Source organism: Micromys minutus (genome assembly GCF_963924665.1).
Source record: "Micromys minutus genome assembly, chromosome: 13".
NCBI lineage: Eukaryota > Metazoa > Chordata > Mammalia > Rodentia > Muridae > Micromys > Micromys minutus.
The window spans coordinates 15,798,952-15,823,982 of record NC_137982.1 but is presented as its reverse complement, the minus strand read 5'-3'; the positions used below and the strand labels follow the sequence as shown (position 1 = coordinate 15,823,982).

General features: G+C 33.0%; 1 protein-coding gene across 1 annotated transcript in view; it reads left to right on the top strand.

Moving 5' to 3' along the window:
• Nucleotides 1–23,538, top strand: part of LRP1B (LDL receptor related protein 1B) — a gene marked incomplete at both ends in the record, with an annotated part of 1,929,155 nt that extends 1,905,617 nt beyond the window's left edge. The window contains 5 exons of the mRNA XM_080928219.1: nucleotides 15,629–15,705; nucleotides 18,855–18,945; nucleotides 19,846–19,990; nucleotides 21,946–22,044; nucleotides 23,398–23,538. Of these exons, the coding sequence (XP_080784345.1) occupies nucleotides 15,629–15,705; nucleotides 18,855–18,945; nucleotides 19,846–19,990; nucleotides 21,946–22,044; nucleotides 23,398–23,538 (553 nt within the window). The remainder of the gene's footprint in view (nucleotides 1–15,628; nucleotides 15,706–18,854; nucleotides 18,946–19,845; nucleotides 19,991–21,945; nucleotides 22,045–23,397) is intronic.
• Nucleotides 23,539–25,031: the final 1,493 nt, after the last annotated feature.

Sequence of the window (25,031 nt, the reverse complement as noted above, 5' to 3'; positions counted from 1 at the left end):
ATTTATTCACATTTTATCTCAAACACTTCCTCTCCCTCCTCCCCATCCCCCTCCCACTATCACTCCTCCTAACCCCATCTTCCCTCCTCTTTGCCTTGAGAGAGTATAACCTACCCCACTGAGATACCCCAACTGTGCCATATCAGGTTTCTGCTGCCATATATAGTCTCTGCTGGACTAGCAGTATCCTCTCCCACTGGGGTCAGACAAGACAGTCTTGTGGAGAAACAGATTCCATTGACAAGCAACTGCTTTAGGAAAAGCCTTAGCTCTAGTTCTTAGGGGACTCACTTGAAGACTTGGCTGCATAGATGCAACATATGTTGGGGCAAGTCCAGCCCCTGTGTGCTCTTTGGTGGTAGCTCCAAGGATCCAGGTTAGTTAACTCTGCTGGTATTTCTGGAGATTTCTTATTTTCTACAGGGCCTTCAATTCTTCCCCCATCTCTTTCATAAGACTCCCAGAGTACTGTTCAGTGTTTAGAGGTGGGACTCTGAATCTATTTTGATGAACTGCTAGATGGATCCTCTCAGAGAAGAGTTATGATAGGTTTCTGTCTGCAGGCATATCAGAGAATCATTAATTGTATCAGGAATTAGTGCTTGTCCTTGCGATGGGTCTCAGGTTGTCTATTTCCTCAAGCTCTGTTGCATCTTTGTCTAGGCATTTCATGTGGACAGGGAAAATTTTGGGATCAATAGTTTTGTGGGTACATTAGTGTCTATTCATTCACTGCATCCTTCCTGGCTATAGGAGCTTTGAAGCCCATCTGCAATGGTAGAAAATGGAGAACAGGTTTGCTTTCATGTTCATGACTCCTAAGAAGAAAGTTTAGGGTATATGAAAAGAAAAAAAACAAAACAAATAAACCTTAGGTATCTTTAGAATATTTACAGTTTCTATAGCTATGATGTGTAACTAAACGTAAGTAAAATTTAACATTACCGATGGTTACATGCAATAAAAAGCAATCCAGGTAAAAGACTATACATTTCCCTCAGTATCTTTCTATAAAGTGAATCTTATATGGGGAGCTGTTTATGAAAAAGTATTTCAGCCTGATACCCCACAGTGGCGATCAGTATCTCTAGTGAAAATGTGAAGTGTGCCATTTAATCTAAAACCTTTACAGGAAACAAAAGAAAATCTTCTACAAGTTTCTCAACCTGGTGCTTACTTTTGTTTCAATGGCAAATCATTTTTCCTTTTCTCATAAAGAGAAAAACTACCTGAATTGTATGGGACTAATGCACGCAGTTGGGAAGTCAATAAAGTATTCAGATCTTATGAAGGTGACAGCTCAGTTTTTCTACCTAGAAATTTTATTGCTATATCCTTCAATTTACGGAACAGATTTGTTGGTTGAAAGCTTTCACTTTTGTCTCTAGATGGCCATTTTCACTTATTACTTTGTGTGCAACAAAGAGAAAATGGCAAAGAAAAGCAAAGAAATAAAACATAGTATATTTTTACATTTACTTGGAGAAAGTTTTAAAGTAGTCAGCTGAAAACTGCTGAAACCATATTTTAAAACTGTCTATTACATTACTTGGTCAATATTATTGAGCTTATTGTTATGTTAAAATATTAATAAAAATTGTGTTTAAATTTGTATTATTTTATTTTATTTATATATTAGTTTTGCCTACATGTATATCTGTGTAACCACATGCAATATTGGCACCCACAGATACCAGAAAGGGGTGGTGGATTCCTTGCAACTGTGAGTTATCGTAAAGGATCAATCCCTGGTACTCTGGAACTACAGCTACTGCTCCATCCACAGAAATAAAAATAGTGAAACTCAATATAGGCTTTTGATGCATTCCTGAGTCTAAGAAATTTCCTCAGGTTTAGAGTCTCACTTAAATGAGATCTAAATTTTGTATGCAACATGGACCTACGTCTATATAATTACTCTGTAGAATAGCTATAGGTTCTCTCAGTCATCTGCAACAAACAGCCGCTGGTTTATGCAGTAAAATACATGATAGGACTAGCCATTCACCAGCACAATTTAATTATCTGTGGTCTGAAGTATTTAGACATCATTCTGATAGGAGTTTTATCATTTAAGAGTCTTGTCTTAAAATTACTTCAGAGTCAGTTCCAGATAGATATGTTCCAAAATTTCTAACATATTTATGAATGCATTTTAACAACAAGATTCCTATTAGAAAAAATAAAAATAATATGAAAGGTGTATTTTTAATAAAAAACAAAAGGGCTAAGTATTAATTTTATGGAAACAATTTCCCTGAGATACATGAATCCCTTTAACCACAGAACAGTTATCTCCCTGACCTTTTTATACTGAGCACTAGGATTATCAGTTCACATTACCATCTCAAACCCAAATTTTATATTTAACTTTTATATATATGTTATAATTTATTTTTTCAATGCTCAAAATAATATACCAGGTTATATCTGTATATATAAGTACATACATACAGCCAAGAATAGGAAATTGAAGTGTACCTTTTGAATTACTAATGCCTTATGAAGTGACAAACTGCTGCAATCTCTTTGTATATGAGAAGTCTCATTTGAGTAAAATGAGTTATAGGCCATCCTGGGTTATATAACAGTTCAGCACAGCACAGACTGCACAGTGATATCTTTAAAATCCAAGGGCTTGAATATAATCTGATGGAGTGTTATTTGGTATAATAAGTAAAGGCCATGAATCTGTTACACAGGACTAAAAAAAAATATGCTACATACAAATATGTTAATAGATGCACACACACACATATATCATATATGTGTGAGTGTGTGTTTGTGTGTATGTGTGTGTATAATTAGCAATATTCAAATTACATTTAAGGTATTTTCTTAAAATTGTAATGAAAATATTTTAACATGCAATGACAGATACATATTATTGAGATTTGAATGTTGTTGATATATTTAAATATAATTTTCTGTGTAATAATATTTTTTTAACACCCTGAAGAAAAAGATGCATTCTTTAAGTATATGTTAATTTTCTGAAAACGGAAAGTAAAAACATCTTCATCAAGTATTTTACTTCTTTGGAGACCATATCTATTTAGGTGCTTTCTGTTTTCAAAGTCAATATGGAAACATGCCAGGACACTTCCCACATTGTGTGTTATTGCTTCCTGCCCAGGGCAAGAACAGTTTCCCATGTGGTCAAAACATTTTAGCACTATGAAGTTTTATGCTGTAGTTTTACATTTCAAACCAGAACTAAAACTCTGTCTGCTACCTACCTACCTAGCTACCTACCCATCTATCTATCTATCTATCTATCTATCTATCTATCTATCTATCTATCTATCTATTATCTATCTATCTATCTATCTATCTATCTATCTATCTATCTATCTATCATCTATCTATCTATCTTCAGTTTTTAAACTAGATTACATACCAATTGGCACTTGTGCTTAGAAAAGCACAATTTTCACAAAGTTCTACCCATGTATCTTGCTATGTCCATTGTGTTCACAACTTTCACATCTGTTTGTTTTAATCCATATTTCATGGGGAAATCAAAACTTCTTCTTAGTGTGGCCTTTGGACATAGAGCATATTTCTGTGAAATTTGCCTTCAATTGTACATATAGCTCATCTTACCCTTAAATTTGTGTGTCTTATTCTTCTCAATAAGATGCTCCTTCTCTTGATATATTGCTTCTGATTTACTAATTAATTCCCAATCATTAACATGCATTCTCCATGTAGCATATAAATACTTTGCATTGCTACAGAGTTTAAAAATAAATGTCTGCATTGCATTATGCTTATGGTTTAATAATCATCCCATTGTTGTGATAGCACCCATTAAATATTAACAACTTTCACAATTAAGAGTCTGAAAAATAGAATGATTTATTCTGTTGATCCACTCCATCCTCTTTTTTTGTTTTCAATAGTATTGTATTGCATTTTCTGAATATGCTGGAACATTAATTATACTCTCTAAAGGGAGAACTAGCCAGATTTTACATATAACATATTAGAAAGAGAAGTTAATTTCATCCAGTTTGTAATGTTTTCTCCAAACGCTGTTGTTGCTCATGCAATGTCTTGCTTTGGAGTGTGCTTGCTCTCTTTCATTCTTTCTCCCTCTTCCTCTCCCTCTCCCCCTTCTCTCCCTTCTGCCTTTCTTTTCTCTCTGCATTTCCCTCTCACTCTCTAATTTCCCTCTCCCCCTCTCCCTCTCTCTGAAAAGATGCAAGGATAGACAAAAGTTTTCCAAGGCTATAGTACAAAGATAGGATGAATAAAGATCTATTGTCTGAGTCACTCCTCTAATACGGTGAAGAGGTTCCATGACCAAGAAAACTTACAAAAGAAAGAAACTAATTGGTGGCGTGCTTAGAGTTTTATAAGGTTAATCCATGATCATTGTGGTGGAAAGCATAATGACAAATACTGTGTTAGAGCAGTAGCTGAGAGCTACATCCAGATCATTATAAGAGAGAGGGTGAATGAGATTTCCTGGGATCCTCATGGACTGAAGTAAGTAGTGGTAGAGTGCAAGGAGTAGGATTCTGGTGATAGCTTTAAAGTGTGAGAGTCTCAGGACTTTCTAACTATTTAAATGTACTGAAATGCTGCTGATGACTTCTAAAATGTCCTAAAAAGTTTCTTGTTCTTTCTGAAGGTAAACCTCTGCTATCTTAGGTGATTGACACCTGTAGCCTAACAGCAGGAAATTAAGTAATGTGGCCTTTGTTCCATCTCAGCAGGAACTGCGGGGCTCTCTCAGCCTGCTAGTCAGATGTCACAGGAAGAAAAAGGGACACTTAGAAAAGTGATTGCAGTATTTATTACTAAGTTGTAAAAAGTTTTTTATGAAACTATCTAAGAGAAAAACTGGAAAGATCATTAGTGAAGAAAGGAAAATCTATGCAGGGAAAGGGGGAAAAATCTCTTTGTCCTCAGTACTTACACATCTTTCAGAATACATGATCACATGTTACAGAGATCAATACTAAGTTCACACAATAATTTAAATCATAAATTAAAATATAAATTTACAACAGAGAAATTTAGGGGTAATTATCTGGCTAAACATGTATCATCTGTCTCAGACCCACAGGTTCACTGAACTTTTAAAACCGTAACTAAGTTATTAGTGAAGTTTTGTATAGATAAATACAGTCAATAGTTTATCCTCTGTCCTAGAAGCTACAATAAATAATTAGTATCCTTTGTATGACCTTTGGATAATTGTTTTACAAGTTCTTGGAATATTCTCTGAGTAGGAAAGAGTCTGGTTACCATCTAAGAGCAATTAATTGATGACATTTGAGAGACTGGCAGGGTTCTCACTGTAGTTTTAACTATCAGTAACAGACTTAGCCGTCCCACTATAAAAGAGCTTGATAATCACTGTTATAACTTCAGGAATTCCTATAGGATTATTATTAAGACTTAAGAAGTCACTTATTTGTCTCTCTCTATATATATATCACTACAAGACAGTTAATTTTTGTAGATCTGAAGAGATCTGCTCCAAAATGGTGTGCTATTACTTAATGAATTTATACATGTTTAATAATAACAAGGAAAGCATTTTAATAGCAAGAATCTTTCCTAAAACGAATCCCTTATAGCCTAGTTATATAATAATCCTAGTCCAGCCATCTCAGGATGATCACCAGCTAGTTATTAGCTTGTCCCTTTATGACTCCTGACAGAGTCATGCTCAGTCTGATGTGATCTTTCAGAACCTCAAAGCCCACTCCATAGACACACTTTCTTCAGCAAGGACATACTGATTCCCTATCCTTCTAATTTTTGTCAAATAGTACCACTTACTAAAGACTAAGCATAAAAATATAAGATTAAGGGGGTTATTCTTATTATAACCATCACATATATTTAGAGTTTGAAGGATTATACAATAAATGATCTTGTGGCAAATGATGTTAATCTTTTAAATAATTTTCAAATGGGTTTAAAGGATAGTAGGGCTTGGTACCTGGCAGCTCAGGGTTGTCCAGTTAGTTCATATTGTTATTCAGATGGTGTTTTAATCCCTTTTGGCTTCTTTAATCTTTTTCCTAGATTTTCCACTGAGGACATGGTTAGGTACTTGAAGCAATCCCACTAAAGTCAGGGACTAGAAAAGGTTGCCCACTCTTTCCAATCTATTCAATATAGTACTATAGGTTTTATCCAGAGCAATTATACAACAAAAGCAGGTCAAAGGGATAAAACTGGAAAGGAAGAAGACAAGTTATCACTGTGTGAATGATGTGATAGTATACTATACAAAAGTGACCCCAAAATTCTACCAGAGAACTTCTACAGCTAATAAACAACTTCAGTGACATGGGTGTATATAAAGTTAACTCAAATGAGTAGTTTTTTTTTCTTTACAAATGATAAAAGGGCCAAGAAAGGAAATCAGGAAACAATACCCTTCACAATAATCACAAATAATATAAAATATCTAGGGGTAACTCTAATGAAACACATGAAAGATCTGTATGACAAGAAATTCAAGTCTTTCAAAAAGGAAATCAAAGGAAACTGAAAAATCTTCCATACCCATGGACTCAGATGATTAACAGAGTAAAAGTGGCTACCTTACCAAAACCCATGAATTTTTTATTATTAAATATTCTGTATTTACATTTTAGATATTATCCCTTTCCCCTACCCCGCTCCATTCCCCCTCCCCCTCCATTTGCCTTCACAAAGGTGCACTCCCTTCTAATCACCCCCTATACCCCATTGCCTTGGCATTCCTCTATATTGGGAAAACATGCCCTCCCTTGACAAAAGGGTCTTCTCACATTGATGCCAGACACTGTTATCTTCAGAAAATCATAGACAAATGGATGGAACGAGAGACTATCATCCTGTGTGAGGTAACCCAGTCAGAAAAGAACACCCATGGTACTTTTAATTCACTAATAAGCTTATTGTAGTCCCAGGAAGATCTGAATACCCAAGAAACAATTCTCAGACATTATGAAGCTCAAAAAGAAGAAAGGCCAAAATGGGAATGTTCAGTCCTTCTTAGAAGGGAGAACAAAACACTCACAGAAGGAATTGCAAGGTCAAATAGAGGAACAGGGATTGGAGAAAAGATCACTTGGAAGCTGCCTCACCTGGAGATTCACCACACATGCAGCCAACAAATCCAAGCAATATAGCTGATTCCAAAAAGTACTTACTGGCAGGAACCAAACAGAGATGCCTCCATGGGGACTCTGTTAGTGTCATATAAATACAGCTGAGCATTCTTGCAGCTAACCATCAGACTGAATTCCAGCACCCTAATGAGGGTGCTAAAGAAAGGACCTAAGGAACGGAAAGAGGCTACTACATAGGAAGAACAACATTATCAACCAACCAAACCCTCCAAAACCCATGTATCTTTAAAGGGACATTAATAATGAATTCTAATTTTCAATATAAATAAGACAATGATTTTTCAAGTTAAAAATAACGAGTTTCCTAATAAAATGTACAAACACAGAATAATATATCTTACTTGTTAGATTTCAGTTTTGTTCAAATATGTCCTCCTGTATCTATTGTCTTATTGTGAACATACTGTTTGCATCTATTTAATTGTAAGGATTAAAAGAAATCTAACATATATAAATCATATAGAATACTGTTTTCCAAACTGCGACCAATTCTAGGAACTAATAGTATTATTGATTAACTTTAACATGACTAGAAACTGGTATAATCCATCCGTCAGACGTCTAAAAACCAAAATTGAAGACCAAGAAAAAACCTCACAGCAAAAGAATTTACTTGGTATTTGAAAGAAAGATATAATCACAACAGCAGTCAGTAAATTTCAGTGTGGTGACCTCAACAGAAGTGGCCACAGAAAGAGCAGAGAAAAAAATATTGACAAGATGGAAACTTCTTGTGACCTTGAAAAGCAAGGCAAGATTTGACTTTATAAAAATAGCAAAAGTAAACAGAGAAAGTTTACAGCTCTCCAAAGGGAGGTTGTGGAGAACTGAGGGCCAGGCACTACAGCAGTAGGTGATTGATACCCTCATTTTGATTGGATTTCTGATTGTTCTAATATAATGATTTTATTAGAAGCACTGGATTATTTTCCAACACCGAAGAGAGAATGAAAGGAATGAAATGCTCATTTGCTGTTCAAGAAACTGGAGCTAAGGTTTTATTAAGAAGAAAGTGGAAGGGCTCTTTCATATTTTGAAAAGCTCTGTCATTCCTTTACAAGAGTAGAAATTATCTCTCTATATTTCCTGGCAAGAATGAGGCCTGATTGGTTACACCCATGGCCTTGTAGAAGAGAGCTGCATTCACTGGCTCTGGGCGTGTGTCCATCATGGGGAGCAGACCTTCTTCATGGAGACCAGAAGCTCTAGAGAGAAGAGCCAAGAATAGTCCAAGGGTGTTTTCAGAGTGGTTCCAAGCAAATCCCACATTTCTAGAAAGGAATGTAGCAAGTGAACTTGAGCAGCCTGTGGTGCACACACTTCAGTCAGATCACTGTGTGTTACTAATTTGTTTCTGCCAGTAGGATTATTTTGAAGACATAAAACATGAAATGTGCATGTTGTTCAAAGCAGCAAAATTTAATATAGCCTGTCACATCACTGCTTGTCCTTTCTAGTTCCAGGTGACAGGCTATAACTTGTTTTATTGTTTTCCCTGCTTTTCAAGCTGCTCGGAATAGATCCAATGCATCATACTTTTCTGCACAAGCTTAAACTCTAGAATGTATCCTCAGAAGAGAGTGAATCATGCTTACTAGTGAGAAATTAGTGTATAGTTGATATAACATTAATATATTATTTATTTTCAAAGAATAAATGATTTTGTGAATTTTTCACATTGCTTTAACCTGCCTTTAGTTTCCTACAAATGCAAGCTCTTACTCTCATTTCTAGCTCTCTAGCAAACCACTTGCTGTGACCTCCCCTTTCCTATCAGAATCCACCCCCACAAGGTCACATAGACAGTCTCTGCTCACATTCCTTCCCCAACTCATGCCATTTTCTTAGACCCCAATACCAGCAGGCATTCTCTGTGAACCAGCCTGATATGCTGCTCAGGGAATCAGGTAGTCTAACCACAGATATTTAAGTCTCTCTTTTCTCCTTCAAATTCAATCCCCACTCTCATGATTTTTAAATTTTTTTAGTTATATGCATGAGTGTTTTGTCTCTCTGTATAGATGGAAGACACAAGGATACTTGTGCAGACTAGAAAAGGGCATCATATTCCTTACAACTGCAGTTCTACATGGTTGCATGCCTACCATGAGAGTATTTGAAACTGAGCCACTGTATTGGAAAAAGCAGAGATGGGTTTTTACTGTTGAGCCATATCTCCAGTCCTACAAAATAACTTTAATATGAAATTCATAATATGTGTGTATTTGTATGTAGCTTTTATTAGGTTCCATTATTTCTTTTCACATAGCAATGCATTCTTGACTTTTAATATACTAATAAGTGTGACAGAATAAAGAAAACCAAAGCACTGAGGTTTGCAACTGTTCCTGACTTTTTCAACATTGTATACCCTTGTACTTTTCTTAGTTGTCTACTAGTTTAACAACTCAAGTGGCTTGAGTTCATAAATAAAGTTTTATTTCCTGCTTATGTTTCAAAATTAAAGAAATGGATAAAATCGTATCAACTCACCTTTGATGTAGTACTTGATTCCATAGTAACTTTGTGGACTTTTCACGAAAGATTGATCCTTATACTTTACATAATATCTTCATATCTTCATATTATAAGCATGTAGAAAAATGGTTTATATCTTTATTTCATACCAAGATAGTAGTAGAGACAGTTTTCCTATTAAGTCACTAAAGAAACTTATACCTAAGATTTTCCCAACTGAGACAGATATTTAAAATGATAATCATAGTAAAATTATAAATAATAAGATTATATCAATACATCAAATATTAACAAAAGTATATTAATACTAGTGCAATGATATAATTTGCACATTTAATGTTCAGAACATTACTCATGTTAAACATAAATTACATTAAGATTTCTTGTAGTCATATTTTGTTAGCAAATCTAGTTTTCTTTCTTATGCTTTATAATGTTTAAGTTTCTTTTAAATAAACAGCAAAAGAAAAAGAAAGGAAGGAAAAATGGAAAGGAGAAAATGAGGATGGGGATGAGAGATAATAAACATATGCAATGTAAATGGGTTTGAAGGAGAGTGCTTAGAGCCAAGACTGGGCTGGCTCCCTGGCATCATTCTATGCAGCAGGGTATATGCTTGCTGCTGCAGGAGAGATGCTAAACCTGTAATGGGATAAAGTAGAGGCCTAAATTCAACCTTGGCAGGCTTAATTTCAAAACTCATACAGGTTACCTATGGCAGCACGTTTTAATTTCAGAGAGTTAAGTGACAGAACTAAATTGGACGTCAAAAAAAATTCAAGATTTTTCTGATGGGCTTCATGATTCCCTGTCCCCAAACACACAAATTATACAAGATGCATGTATCTATGGTACACTGGAATCACAGCTAAAGTTTCAGCTGATATGTGAAAAAATATTGATACCCCCTCTCTTCTGTAGGGTGAAAAAATAGGACATTGAGAGCTGGTGTAGGTATTCTAGTCATTTTACTATTAAAATGCATTTATTTAATATTCTGACTTTATATTAAAAACCCTGTACTGTCTTAAGCAGGAAAAAATAAAGACTATCATATATACTTATGCATTGAACTATAATTAGGAATCTTTGTTTTGAAAATACCATTCAATGAACATATACTCTTCCTGCCACATAATTCTTGTACTTCACTGGATAATTTATTTTACTCTGCCATCAAGAATGGGGCAAAACATTCAGAAGATGATAATGAAAAGTTTCAGAGTAAAATTTCTTTAGAGAATTAACAAGGAAAGTATCTTTCATGGCATAATTTGTCTAATTTTTAATTTGTTTAAATACTTAAAATATTTAATACAAATATGAAGATGTGTGATAGTTATGTTTCTATTTTTATTGGGTGAAGTTAGGAGCATGAAACTCACGAAGTACATGTAGAATTTCTCCTTTGCCTCATTAATACCTATGTGAAAAAAAATAGAGACTTGTAGATTTTTTTTCCTTCTACGTGTCAATCATCATGTCTAAAATAGGAAAGTTCACACATACAGTGAGGGAAAATACAGTTTCAGTTGTGCTAAGGTTCACCTTTCATTTCAGTGTGCTCATAAGAATCTCATGACCTTTACATTTGATGAAAAGTAAAAAGCATTTATTAATCTTCTTATATTGTTTTGAAGTTCGCTAAAGGAGATGACGCTAGACTGTATTTCTGCAAAATGACAGGAGTTCATATGAATTCATTATTTTTATTGTGAATGTCATACCTAAAATCTTAACATATACTCACGAGTTCATTTTTAATAGTCTGAATATTCTGTGCACAAAAAATCTCTCTACTACATAGAAGTTCTGAGTATTTTAACAATTTAATTGTAGGTGAAGTTTGTACTATTAAATATTAACTTACATTTTAAATATGTTTTATATATATATATATACACACACACTTTGACATTCTAATTCTGTTTGTCATGTGTAACATCTGAGCAAAGTTGCCTTTGCTAAGCCATCACCCTCTACTCTAGAGAGCCAATTGAAACAAAAAACAATATAACTATAACACAATTTTATAAATTGTAATGTCATGATAAACTAAATTAGTTTGTTTAGATACAGAAATTCAGATGGAAATACATTTTCAAAACTGATCTTTAGAAGTCGCTTTTTTACAGTTACTATTTAAGGAACTGATAAATTCACACACTAGCATTTAAGCATTCTTGGTGGGCTTATATATTACTGTTCCTAGCTCAACAATAAAATATTAAGTAAAAATTTTTAAAAGAACATAGTTGGAGAAGGCATAGCAATTATATTTGTTTGTCTTATGCATTGGTTCTATCAGATTAACATGACTAACATATGGATCCATGCTCATAATCCAATGACAGGTAATGATTTCAATGATGTATGCGAATACAGAATCTGAATTAAAAATTCAGTTTGATAATTATCCTAATTTAGGTTATTTAAGATATTTCATGAAGTTAATGGGATTTTGTACTTGCAGTTTATGAAAATGTATGAATAAAACTAAGAAAGCAATGAACCAGTAAATAATATTTTAAGTCTCAAGTGTTGATTTTCTATAAAAGAAGTGATGTCAAAGAAAGTTGAATCAGTAACTACCTCATCAGCAACTAAGAGCTGCACAAAATTAGAAGGAAGATATTGATGAGGATGATGATTATTATGATGATGGAAAGATGGATATGTGTATATTCTTATTTGTCTAAAGCCTCAAGAAACTACCTAACTATTTAAAATTCATGTTTTAATATGAAAACTGTACTCTATGCTTCATACTTACATGCTCTGGGAAGTAGCCCATAATATTTCTTTAATGGATGATATGTATGTATTGTGGTGGGGATTCTAACTTGAAGGTGTTTATTCTTAGATGAAGAGAGATAGCAGCCAATTGCAGTAGTACAGATTCAAAGGTAGCTAAAGCTTGGATGAGAAATTTTACTTGATGAATAATGAATTGGGAAAAGAGGTGCCAATGAAATTATACTGAGTATGATTATGCAAATAATTCAAAGAGGAATTGGACAGGAAATTTTGATGATCTGCACATTCCTTTCCTTCAGTGCTGGGCCATTAATGGCTTTGATCATTGCAGTCTACATAGATATGAAGATTTATTAAATTCTATAAAAATGGCTTTAAAATGCTTGGTTTTAAATCACCCACTGGAAGAGAAACTTCAGGAGCAGCAAATGGCTTAGGTTGTAATTTTGTAAGTTAGGCAACAAGAATAATGATTTCTCTTTGATTTAATATCTCAAAAATTATTTTCAAGCCTGAACAAAGGGAGGCAGTGAAACATATTTTATCTCTAGTATTAAAGTACATAAGAAATACACTTTATAAGAAATATAGAGAAAATTTTGAAGTTAGCATCACTGATTAAGATGTATTACTGGTAAAATAATTATTTAAGTGTAATTTCTGAGAGTTATTCTGACATAAATTAGGTAAAATATTCCTTAAAGAACTTCAATGTACTCTAGAATTTAAAGTTAAGAAACTTGAAAAACATGAATACTTGACTTTGTTACCTGAGATAAGTGCTGGTCACAAGCCATAAATAAACTGGAAAATTAGATTTTTAACAAACACCATCTGTCCCACACAATGTGCTAAAGAATTTTCATAAGGTTCCCACTGTTCCTCTGTTCATTCTCCATTTCTGATAGCCTTAGGCTCTAAAGCAAATTTTTCTAACTTCCTGAATCATATAAAATATATAATGTTCTTGTCAGAACATCATCTGCCCAATTACCATTTGATCCACCAGTCTCTAGGTAATTTCACTGCCATTTTACTTATTTCAGTACAATGAGGATATCAGAGATTTTTATCTCTAAAACAATGGATCTCAATCTTCATAATGATGCAACCCTCTAAAACATTCCTCAAGCTGCACTCACCCCAACCATAATATTATTTCTGTTTCTATTGCATCACTGTAATTTTTCCACTGTTACTAATCATAATCTACAAATCTGGCATGCAGTATATCGGATATATGACACATGTGAAAGGCCATTCAACCCCCAAATGGGGTCACAACCCACAGGTTGTGAAGGATAATAAAATATAGTAAATGTTATACTCATATAAGATGAACCCCAGTCTACTTTTTAATGTATATGAGTACACTATAGTTGCCTTCAGACAGACCGGAAGAGCGCATCAAATTCCATTACAGATAGTTGTGAGCCACCATGTGGTTCCTGAAAACTGAACTCAGGACCTCTGAAAGAACAGCCAGTCTCTTAACTGCTGAGCCATCTCTAGCTCTACTTTTTAAAATAAGGTGACATAAAGAATAAATATTAGTATTTTGGAAAATAATTCAATAAATATGGTTGAACACATTTAATCACATGTGTTTCAGCTTTAGCTTGATAATGTAGTGAGTTTTTAATCAAAATTTTCATTGAGGTACAGAAAATATTCTAGGTGGTAAAATAGGAAGATTTTGGGGGTGTAAAGTTAATTAAAATGAAAAGCAACTTTCAACTATTAGATTTTATTTAAAGACCATGTTTGAAAAATGTCCCCCAAGCATCTTGTTTTGAGCTATTTGAGATTTGTGTTAAGAATTAGAACCTGTGAACATTGGAGAGTTTTCTAGGTCATACATCTATAAAACCACAAATGAGAAACAATAAAATGTCCTACAAAGCTTAGCATTTCATTCATTGTTCGCTTTACTCTAATTTTCTATGCCTATTGCATTCACTTTCATTCAACGTTATAAAAGTGACACAAAGGCTGGATTCTAACTGACCTTTTTCAATGAATGACTTATAATGTTGTCCATCACAAATGCATAGCATAGACAACTAAATTTCATGTAAGCTTTCTATGAGATTACTGAACATAAAGGTGAGTAATTTCTCAAATCCCAAAATGATGATGATATTAATTTTCATTTGAACCATGTTCCATACTCACAATGCTATCATTATTAATCAAATATCGTTATACTTCAAAGAAACTGATAATGCCAGTTTTGATGATTATTTTGTATTTTCTTTGAATCTAGTTTTTGTTTGTGATTTGAGTTTGTAACTATGATGGTTTTATGGAACGTCACCATGTTTTGTGAGAGCCAACAGTGTTTTTATAAATATAAAAAACAAAGCATATGTGGTGAGAGGAACATTGCTTGGGAAACAACCTTATTCATATGAAATAATTGTGACAGAAATGTTATAGTAGTGTTAGGTAGTGCCTAGTCCACTGGGAGAGCGTGAAAGATATTTATTTAATAGTTCACAACTATTTTCAATATGGTGATATTTGCTAGTCATTTTAAATATGAGGTAAGGGAATCATATTGTTTCTATGTGGTTTGAGGTTGATAGACTCACAGAGACATTAACGGAGGTCAGTTAACATTGTTCGCACTCAGGAAAAACAACTCTCATTCTTTTTATTTGCACCACACAACTAAGTATTTCTGATTTTTCTTAAGACTAGGTTTTAATCAAATCTACTCTCTTGTTCTCGTCTAGAATTATGGAACCTATGTTGTGGTCCCAATAAGGGGAAACAACTATCCGTATGGAACTCTTGAGAATATGCATGTAATCTTCTTTGCATGGGCCTATTAATTGACAAAAAAAGTAAATGTTGTATCTACTTCTTGCTTAGTACTGTAATACTTCTACACATATAGCTACTCAAAACCTGAAACATTGAAGGCTCATTAGTTACACCTTAGGCTTTAAGAAACCTGATGAACAAAATGCAGAAGCTTAAAAATAGAGTGTTGTTTAATATGCACATTCAACATCGGTGAAGGAGCTACTCGATTTTTTTTTAACATGTCACAATTCATGCTATCTAGCTGAAGTTACCTGCAGCATACTGAACATGTGGAACAAATCAGTGAGAATACCTTCTTTTTCATGATGAATGTGTAATGTTTGTCTCCTTTCCTTGTTTGTTTGAAGTATCCACATTGGCTAGCTTTGTGTTATGTGTTATTCAGTGATTTGGTGTTGTTACTTGACTTTTTCTAGGTGCTCCACTAATTGGTCAGGTACACAGTGTGAGAGGCCAGCCCCAAAGAGCAGCAAATCTGAACATATCAGCACAAGTAAGTACCACAGAGTAATACTTTGGTCTAAAATCTTTAGAAGATATTTCTTCATATTTTATGTCATCATTGACCAGTATTAGACTTCAAAAATAACAACAATCTCATGCAATTAGAGAAAATATAGTTTGACTCCTTTGAGGTACTGATGTAGATGAAACCTGGTTGATCTAATTAGGAAGAATTAAATTATCAAATATATTGTGAAATGCAAAAAATGTGAGCACATAGAAACTATGTTATAAAAATAAGTCATAAACCTTTGTACATTATTAGTATGGTAATAACTATACCAATGTAAGATGGTGATCAAACATAACTTATACTTTATAGCTCAATAACCTGAGACAATTTATCCAAGTCAGTATTGATAATGTTTTGATGAGTAGTTTGACTCAGTGTCTGTGACATCAGCTGAGATGTCCTGACTCTTTCGGAAAAGAAAAAAAGTCTTCAGAACCACATTTCAAAGGAAAACATATTGCATCCACTGTGACACTGTTGAGCAAGTTTCTTCTGTCCTCTCACACTTTTAATCAGTTCACAGCAGCCCACTTATCATGTCCAAAAAAATGGGTTCGGTTCTTATATGTGAAAAATATACTTACTGATGAGCACACTACATTGTATCATAGTGTGCTAATCATTTTCTACTGCAAATAGATCTTTTATTATGATATCTTTGATTATGGATTCTGCTCCTTCAAAGCCTCAACAATCCTTCTCACTTCCTTACCCACTCAAATACACATCAGTTTTCTAATTAGCGTATATACAGAATCTAAAAATAATAATAAAATAAAGATAAATGAAATAAAATAAACAAACCAGAGTTAGATAAAACAAGCAGAAGAAAAGGAAGCAAAAAATTCTTATTAATTATATATTTTAGAATTTTTAAAACATTTATAATGTTTTCTAATAATGTTTATAAAAATGAAAATGAAATACTGTCTATATTATTTATCACAATCACTAAACATTATTGCAGTTACCTTGATTGGTTGTATAAATATAGCAGATGTTTAGGCTATTAAACAGAGCTTTCTAACGTAAAAGGAGTGCAGCTACCATCTGTGGTAGGAAAATTAAAAGAAAAAGAAATGCTTAGTTTTTTGAATGCATAATTAATAGCTCTAACAGGTGGAATGGCAGAAACTAGGAAGAACAGGTAATTATATAAATTTATAAATAATGTACAATTAAACTGAAAAGAAAGGCATGCTTCATACTTTGAGTCTAGTATTGGTTGTCTTTACACATTTACTGAGATTTCTAAAAGTAAATGAAAACAGAATATACAACAAAGTGAAGATATTTGTCAAGTTAAGGTTAATCAGTTGAAGCATACACACACACACACACACACACACACACACACACACACACACACACACACACACACAAAGTGTTTTGTAATGAACCCTAGCAGATACTCCAGTAATTCATCTCCAGTAATTGATCTTACTTATATGTTCTTTATCTGTAACTAGTGGAATATCAATCACTCTGATAAAGTGTCTACAAATTGGGTATCATGTGACAATCAACCACTTATCCAACATTTTATACAAGCATAGAAATGCAGAGAAATGTCCAAACAGTATATTACCTTTTAATTTTTATTCATAAATATTTGAAATATTCATGTTCTGGTTAAATGTTAGACCATATTGTTTCTAGCTCACTTGTTAAGTAAGGTATTTAGACTTAATCATTGGATGACTAAAGAAATCAAGTCATTTAAATGCACTGAGTGTTAACCTAGCAAAAAGCTAACATGGTCTACTCAAAACTGCTATTTAATGTTTCTGCCATGAAGGGGCATTTGCATCCAGGTTCTCTCTATTATTCTTGGCATTCAAGTGTAGGATATCCCCTACAGTTAAAATGCCAACAAACGGTAATGATATAATTCAGAAGAATCACTGTCTAATGAAATCACTACCACACCACACTTTCTACTTAGGAATGAAAAGCAATATTCCTCTGATTTTTCTTATGATCATATAAAAAATTAAAAATGGCATTTAAAAAATACTAAAATTACAGATACTAACATTATTTACATGAACACAAAAACAGAGTAGACATTTTTAACTTATTTTTCTATAGACTTGTTTTTCAATTTAATTGAATATTCTCTGCACCCACACCTCAAATGCTAAATCCTTTCTCCCTGACTCCCTCTCCCTCTTCCCCCTCAACTTGCTTACATGAAGGTGCTCTCTCTGTCTCTCAGTGCCTTGGCTGGTTGATGGTGTTGTTCTTACCATGAGGGTGCAAACTCTTCAGTTCTCTCAGTCCTTTTTCTAGCTCTTGCATTGGTGTCACTGTGTTCAACCCAATGTTTAACTGCAAATAAGTCAAATAAATATTTTTTGAAGCTATTGTAGAGTTTGGATTAAAAAAAGAGAACATCAATTGCTTATTTATTTTTTATTTATTCATTTATTAATAAAGAAACAGTTCACTGTTTTATCACTAAAAATTTAGTATATTTTAATTTTACATTATTTGTATGAATTTTTCTACATGTATGTATGTTTATGTACCATTGGGTGGGCTAGAACAGAGTTCAGAATGTCAGTCCTTTAATTATTCTTCTTTTAATTTATTTAGTGGCAAGAGCATAACATTCCAAAAAGTTTATGATACGGGTGTTTCTGTATATGTCTATTCAAATAAAACTATCATGCCTTTTTGTACTTTACCATTCTGCCATTTGACTTGCCATAGGTACTGTGGCTAATTACAAGTTGCAGCTTACAGAGTAATACTGTATTTGTGGAACTGTGGTCAATAAAATCGAATGTAAATATATTCGGGTATCATTAACTTACAATGTATACTTTCATCATTGCATTCTCATAAATGTGATAGCAATAAGTGATTCAGAAACAAAAAAAAATCTTCTAAATGTCTGGACATTGGATGCAATTTATAAACAATATGTATCTAACCAACCATACCAACAGACTCTCTGGTAAGATGATTTGATGGGAATGACCTCTCGGGATATAAACCTTTTTCTATGCTTTATTTTTGTTCACATTAGTGAGGAAATCATCTGGTGTGACTGTTTGGCTATGCTAACCTTTATAGCATTTGTTTCCTTGTTCATCTATGGCTCAATTTTTTTTTTCCAGGAAGCATTGCTATCATTGTACCACTTGTCCTTTTGGTGACCTTGGTAACCACTCTAGTGATTGGTTTAGTGGTTTGTAAGAGAAAGAGAAGGTAAGATGCCATGTTCAGGTTTTACGTGCAGTGACTGAACCATATGAGAGTGACAGAAACATAAGAATTTTTTTCTTACAAGCAGGGTTAATTATAACAATTACAAAATATTTCAATTTGTTTACACCTGATTTCACTTAGAATTATTAAAATTTATACAAATACTTTTGTTTCATTTTATGTTGATAGAATCAATTTACATAATATAGTCTAATGAAATGAACATTGGCATATCATTGACTATTTCTGTAGATTTTATACTTCTAGTGATCTTTTCCTGAATAAACAATGATATCTGAAGATTCGCTTATTATGTTACTGTACATAATTGTTATAAGTATTATTTCCTAAGCAAGTTTTTTTTTATAAAATACACTTTTAATGAGTAATAAACATTAGTTTACTTATTATCTAAGAAGTGGAAATGTTTCATTTTATATAACTGTGCAGCTCTATAGATGTGCATTAATCTGGAATGAGAGAGTTTACAAAATAGTGTTATAGCCATTGAGTGGGAGGTTATAAACAAGATATTTCAAACTTTCTTTATTATAACCTTTCTTAGGTAATTTTCAACTCCCCCCCAAAAAAATAGAAATGTAACTTATAATTGAATTGTGAATTTTCCACTGATGTGGCATTGTGTTCAGTAAAATTTTACTTTTAATATGTTTTTGTGCATTGCTAGATTACATCATTGAAAATAAATGGTCATAATATGAGTTTTCTATTCTTTTGGGATTTGAAAAATCTATTACTTAAACGTTATCATTCCTATTTCATTAAAAATTTCGTATCAGTTTGTTCCATGTCAGCAAATCAGTAAATATATTAATAGTATAGAACTTAAATTGTGATGTCTTTCTAATTGATACTCAACTTTATCTCCCCATATTGTAGAACAAAGACAATTAGAAGGCAGCCTATCATCAATGGAGGAATAAATGTAGAAATCGGCAATCCATCATACAATATGTATGAAGTAGACCATGACCACAGTGATGGGGGTCTTTTAGAACCGAGTTTTATGATAGATCCAGTAAAGGTAATATTTCTTGAAATAATAAACAGAGAATACTAACATTATTGAGTCAAAACTACCACAGAATTTTTAATTTAATTATGCATTTGTAATATCTATAATTATAGTAAAAGACTTTAACCTATTTTGAGTTATCTGGAATCCTTCAAAAGATACATGGGACATTTATTGGGAAAAACTAGTTGATGCTGCATGATTTAGAAAAATGTATTCACTTAGTTTATAAAGACATAATTTTATTTAGTATAATAGCTTGAGATATACGAGGTGCTAGCATCCCTAATGTACAGTGTAATGTTGAAACAATGGGTACTTCATTTTTTTCATTATGAAAAGGGTTCATTTGTTTCAACGTCAAAATAATTAATTTGATCACAATGGTGATTTTGCAAAAAAGCAACAAAGCTTTGTCCCAAAGTTTCTTTTTAACTATATCCTTTTTGAGAAAAAGGGGGCTTATTTAATATAACAAATTTATTTATTTGAAACATTCAATAGTCATATGTAGCTTTTAAAAAATATACACATGGCTTTTTAAAGGTTTTTGTCATGTTATTATTGCAGTCTGTTCAAATGAGGCAAATATTTATTGAAAAAATAAGTATGTAAAGATTAATTTGTCTTAATTATCTGAGCTGTTATTTACTGAACTGTTATCCAGCTACTGAGTTAATGAAACTTGTCCAAACTGTACCATATAGTATTATCACAATGACCAATGATATACTGAAGTCATTTTCTTCAGTTCCTGTAGTTTCTCTTCAGGGAGTCTACGTTGGAACCAAGGACTAAACTTCTTAAGCCTTAAATTATGAATCATACTCACTAATAGGCAAATCAGCAATTACTAAATGGATGAAATATACACATATTAAAATCAATTGCATTAGTAATTCATTAGTTCAATGTTATTTGGACTAATTTTACTTGTTATTAACTAGCAAATTCTTACATTGGAACTTTTCATAAAATAAATAATGCTAACATTACTGTAATACAGTATACTTAATATTAGAAGATCATATGTACTTGGCACACTTAGGAATATATCCCTGAAAAAGAAAGTCATCTTAAAAAGTTAGACTTGTTGCATCCTTCCAGATTTCTAACGAATAACACTGTACATCAAGAACTGATGGAATGAACCCCTCAGCTTTTCATGAAAATTTCTAACATCCCCTTGTTATTTTACATTCTAGCAATTGAATCAATACAATTACTTAAATTTTAAAGAATAGTGCTTATTGAAATATTTACACACTCTTTGAAAATAAAATCATGTTTCGGGCCCTTCATATAGGATTTCGATGTACTCATGCATAATTTGACTTAGCACTCAATAAACATACATTTACTAATTATCTGACTGAATTGGCAAAATTTCTTAAGATATGAGTCAACAGTTTATTGGTAGCTGGTTTGTACTGTTTGCAGTGTAACTCTCAATTGTTGCCTAAAAGTTAACTACATTTATCTACATTCAATTACATCAAAAGAATGTATGTGTTTGGCATACTTGGAAATTTATCTATGAAAAAAAAAGCCATCTTAAAAAACAGAATTCTGGCATCCTTCCAGCTGTTCTAAGGAAGGTTTTTTAATCCTAAAATTATAATATGATGATCAATTGTGAAAGAAGAATAGCTGAATCTTCAAGAAAGACTCTTGTCTGAATTCTGAAACTTAAATGTCAGAAATTTCACTGGAGGAATTCCCAGGGTTTCACAAAAGTTGATGTTCTTCATGCAAAGCATGTGTCAGGAACTGGGACCTAACGAAAGTTCTCATGTGTGACATGAAGATCTCAAGCAGACCTAAGTTCTTATGCAGACCTATGCCTCCACATGTGGCCTAGAATTAAAGGCGATTTTATATTAATTGCACCATTTAATTATATTTGTATCAGTCAAAATGTGTCCATGTCATTAGGTGAGAAAAAATTTTCTGTTTGTGTACAGTCCAGGTACATAGGGGGAGGGCCCAGTGCTTTCAAGCTCCCCCACACAGCACCGCCCATCTACCTAAACTCTGAGTTGAAAGGACCACTAACTTCTGGGGTGAGAGAAACAGTGTATCTTTTCCTTCCCATCCCATTTCAAATCCTCTCCATTCACAGTACCATACTTGACTTGGACAGAACGTGCTCTTATCATGGTTGAAATTAGCAAGAGTCAGCAAAATAGCATTAAAGTCACAGATGTTTGCAGTGTGTTATTTATATACAGGAATGTTTCAAAAACGTATTTCCAGTTTAGACCAGCTGTTACGTAGATAGTACTCCCTCTAAAGAATTTGGAAGAAATTTAAATATATGGCCAGCTAGAGTTTTAAAAACTAATGTAAAGTGAATGAATTTGAATTGATTAGTTTTGATTATATATAAGTATGTAGTATACATGTATATGATGCAAAGCTAAATTAAAAATATACATATAATACGCTATCATATTTTAGAGAAATTAGAGACGGTCTAATATGTAATCTTAGTTATTTTTAAGATTTAATTACTGGGTTAGAAAAAAAAAAGTATTCTGTCCACAGTCACAAATCTCATTTTAGGCAGAACAGTAGATCATGGACGTACAGGTTCCCCACACCTCCTGCTCCTGACCTTCAAATCCTTCTCATTGTCATTGTCTGTCCCAGAGTGTCTCCTTTGCATGCTGTAAATACTACATGTCTCCTTTCTGTAACAAAGGTTAAAACTCTGCATGAAAAAGAAAGACACAAACAAAACTGAAATTCAAACGAAAACAAAAATGAAATGGCACTTTCTTGTGTTTGGTTTCAGCTTCTTTACTAATGAATGTTGAATACCATTTCCAACTGAAGGAGCTTGTTTCTGTTAGCCTTGATTTTGCTTCAAAATCAACCATGCTTGTAAAAGCTCAGTTGTCCCTGAGTTCAAGATTATTGGAAAGAATCCAGAGGTATTTCCAAAGCACATACATGCAGGTTGTTTGAAGCAAATTTACTGTCTTTACTTTTAAGTATGTACCTGAGGTATTTTGTTGCCTTGACTTTTTATTTGCTTATGTCTAATTCACATTGAAAATATAGAACAGCAAAGCAGTTAGATATTGTGGTATTCATCTTTGGTCTTTCACCACCAGTCAGAGGTGAGGACTATGGATGAACGGCCAAATATCCTTGACAGAGCTAGGATTACCATTTTACACTGAAGCTATGGTAGGTATAGCTTTCACAGTTATACTGGCTTTTCCCTTTGTAGCAAAGATTCTGTTTGGCCTCCAATCTATCATAAAATGTAGTTGTTTCTACATTAAAGTGGACTAAAATCTATGAGGAGAGAATTTAAGTTACATGTTATTATTAAAAATAAATACCTATAAATTAATTAATTTGGTTAAAGTGATAGTAAAATTAGATTTATTCTCTTTCTCCTTCAGCCAACAAATTACTCCAACCCAGTATATGCAAAATTGTACATGGATGGGCAGAACTGTCGAAACTCCTTAGGAAGTGTGGATGAACGGAAAGAACTGCTTCCAAAGAAAATTGAAATCGGCATCAGAGAAACAGCAGCATAATAAAGGACACTTTTTTATGCTGTATAAATGTATAAAATATAAGGATTACTTTTATATGTTCCAACAGTATTATACTTATTTTAGCATCAGCATTATCTCTATCTTTTTCCCTGGTTAATTGTTTTCTGAGTTTGGGGGGGGGGGTTATTTTTTGCTAATGAATATTGATTCACCATTTTTAAGGTATTTTTATGAAAAATAACTGCACTACACTAAAACTTACAATGATGCTGCTGATAGGACACACATTTCAATTTGTTAAAACCTGAAAACAACCCATTCCTTTGTAGAGTTAATATGAGCAATCTATTTTATATTAATCTTTGGTTCTCCATAATCAGCAACATACTCTACACTTTAGCATTCTATTGTCTAAAAAATGTAATAAAATATCATTGTAGTTTCTGTTGGATTGAAAGGACAAACTCTCTTCTTCATGCCCATAAATATGGATTTGGACTTGGATGAAGTATATAGTTCATACAAGTTCAGCATCTCCTGCTTTGCACTTAGTCTCTCTTGACAGAGGATGACAGGAATTTTGAAGGGAAAAAGGCTTAACAGTACATAATATTAATAATTTGCATGAATACACATGATTTATTTTTCAAAAATTAAGTAGACTGTGATATAAAAAATTACATGAGCCCTGTAACAATGCTGGTATTTAGGTTGATAAAATATGGTAAGCATATCATTACAACAGGACAAATAGGACATGCTGAGTGATAGGACATTTTACTTCTCCTCAATCCTAAGTCATACAGCCAGCCAAGAGCACAGCAGGATATGGGACTTCATGTCTTATGTGTTTATTTCCAAATATGTTCATGTTGTGGATGATTATTGCTTCTTAATAATACTGAACACTATATAACCCCACACAACCACACAAAATTTCAGTTTTGTGATGTACTATCTTTGTCAGGTCAAAAGTATTTTTGTTGTATAAAGTAATTTGGTAACAATTTTTGACATGCCAAATGACTAATGTTTTGTCCTCCCAATTCAACTATGATTCAAGGGTCTTTCATGCTATAAGAAGTACTTGCCATGATGATTGGTGGAGAGTCTGTTCTGGTTCATTAGCATTGGTAATTTGGTTTCTCTTTGTTTAAACAAAACAGTCAGACCCATTCATTTGTTCACTTGTTTTCAAATTTTGATTGTAACAAATATGGTTAATTTAAGTTGAATAAAAAGATAGCATTTTTTATACAGATAACTTTAAAGGCACAAAAGTTTTATTCATAAGCTGTGGGGGGTTTTTGTCCCCCTGATAGACATGACTGACTTTTAGCTGTCATAATGTATTAATCTAACAGATGAAATATGTTTGTGGTTGCTCTTTATCCCTTTGTACAAGCATTAAAAACTGCTGTTTTATAAGGAAACTTTTTGTTGTACTATGTGCATGCATACTACCTATTTCTAAACTTTGCCATATTGAGGCCTTTATAGAATATTCATTTACGTAATACCTGTGTGATTTG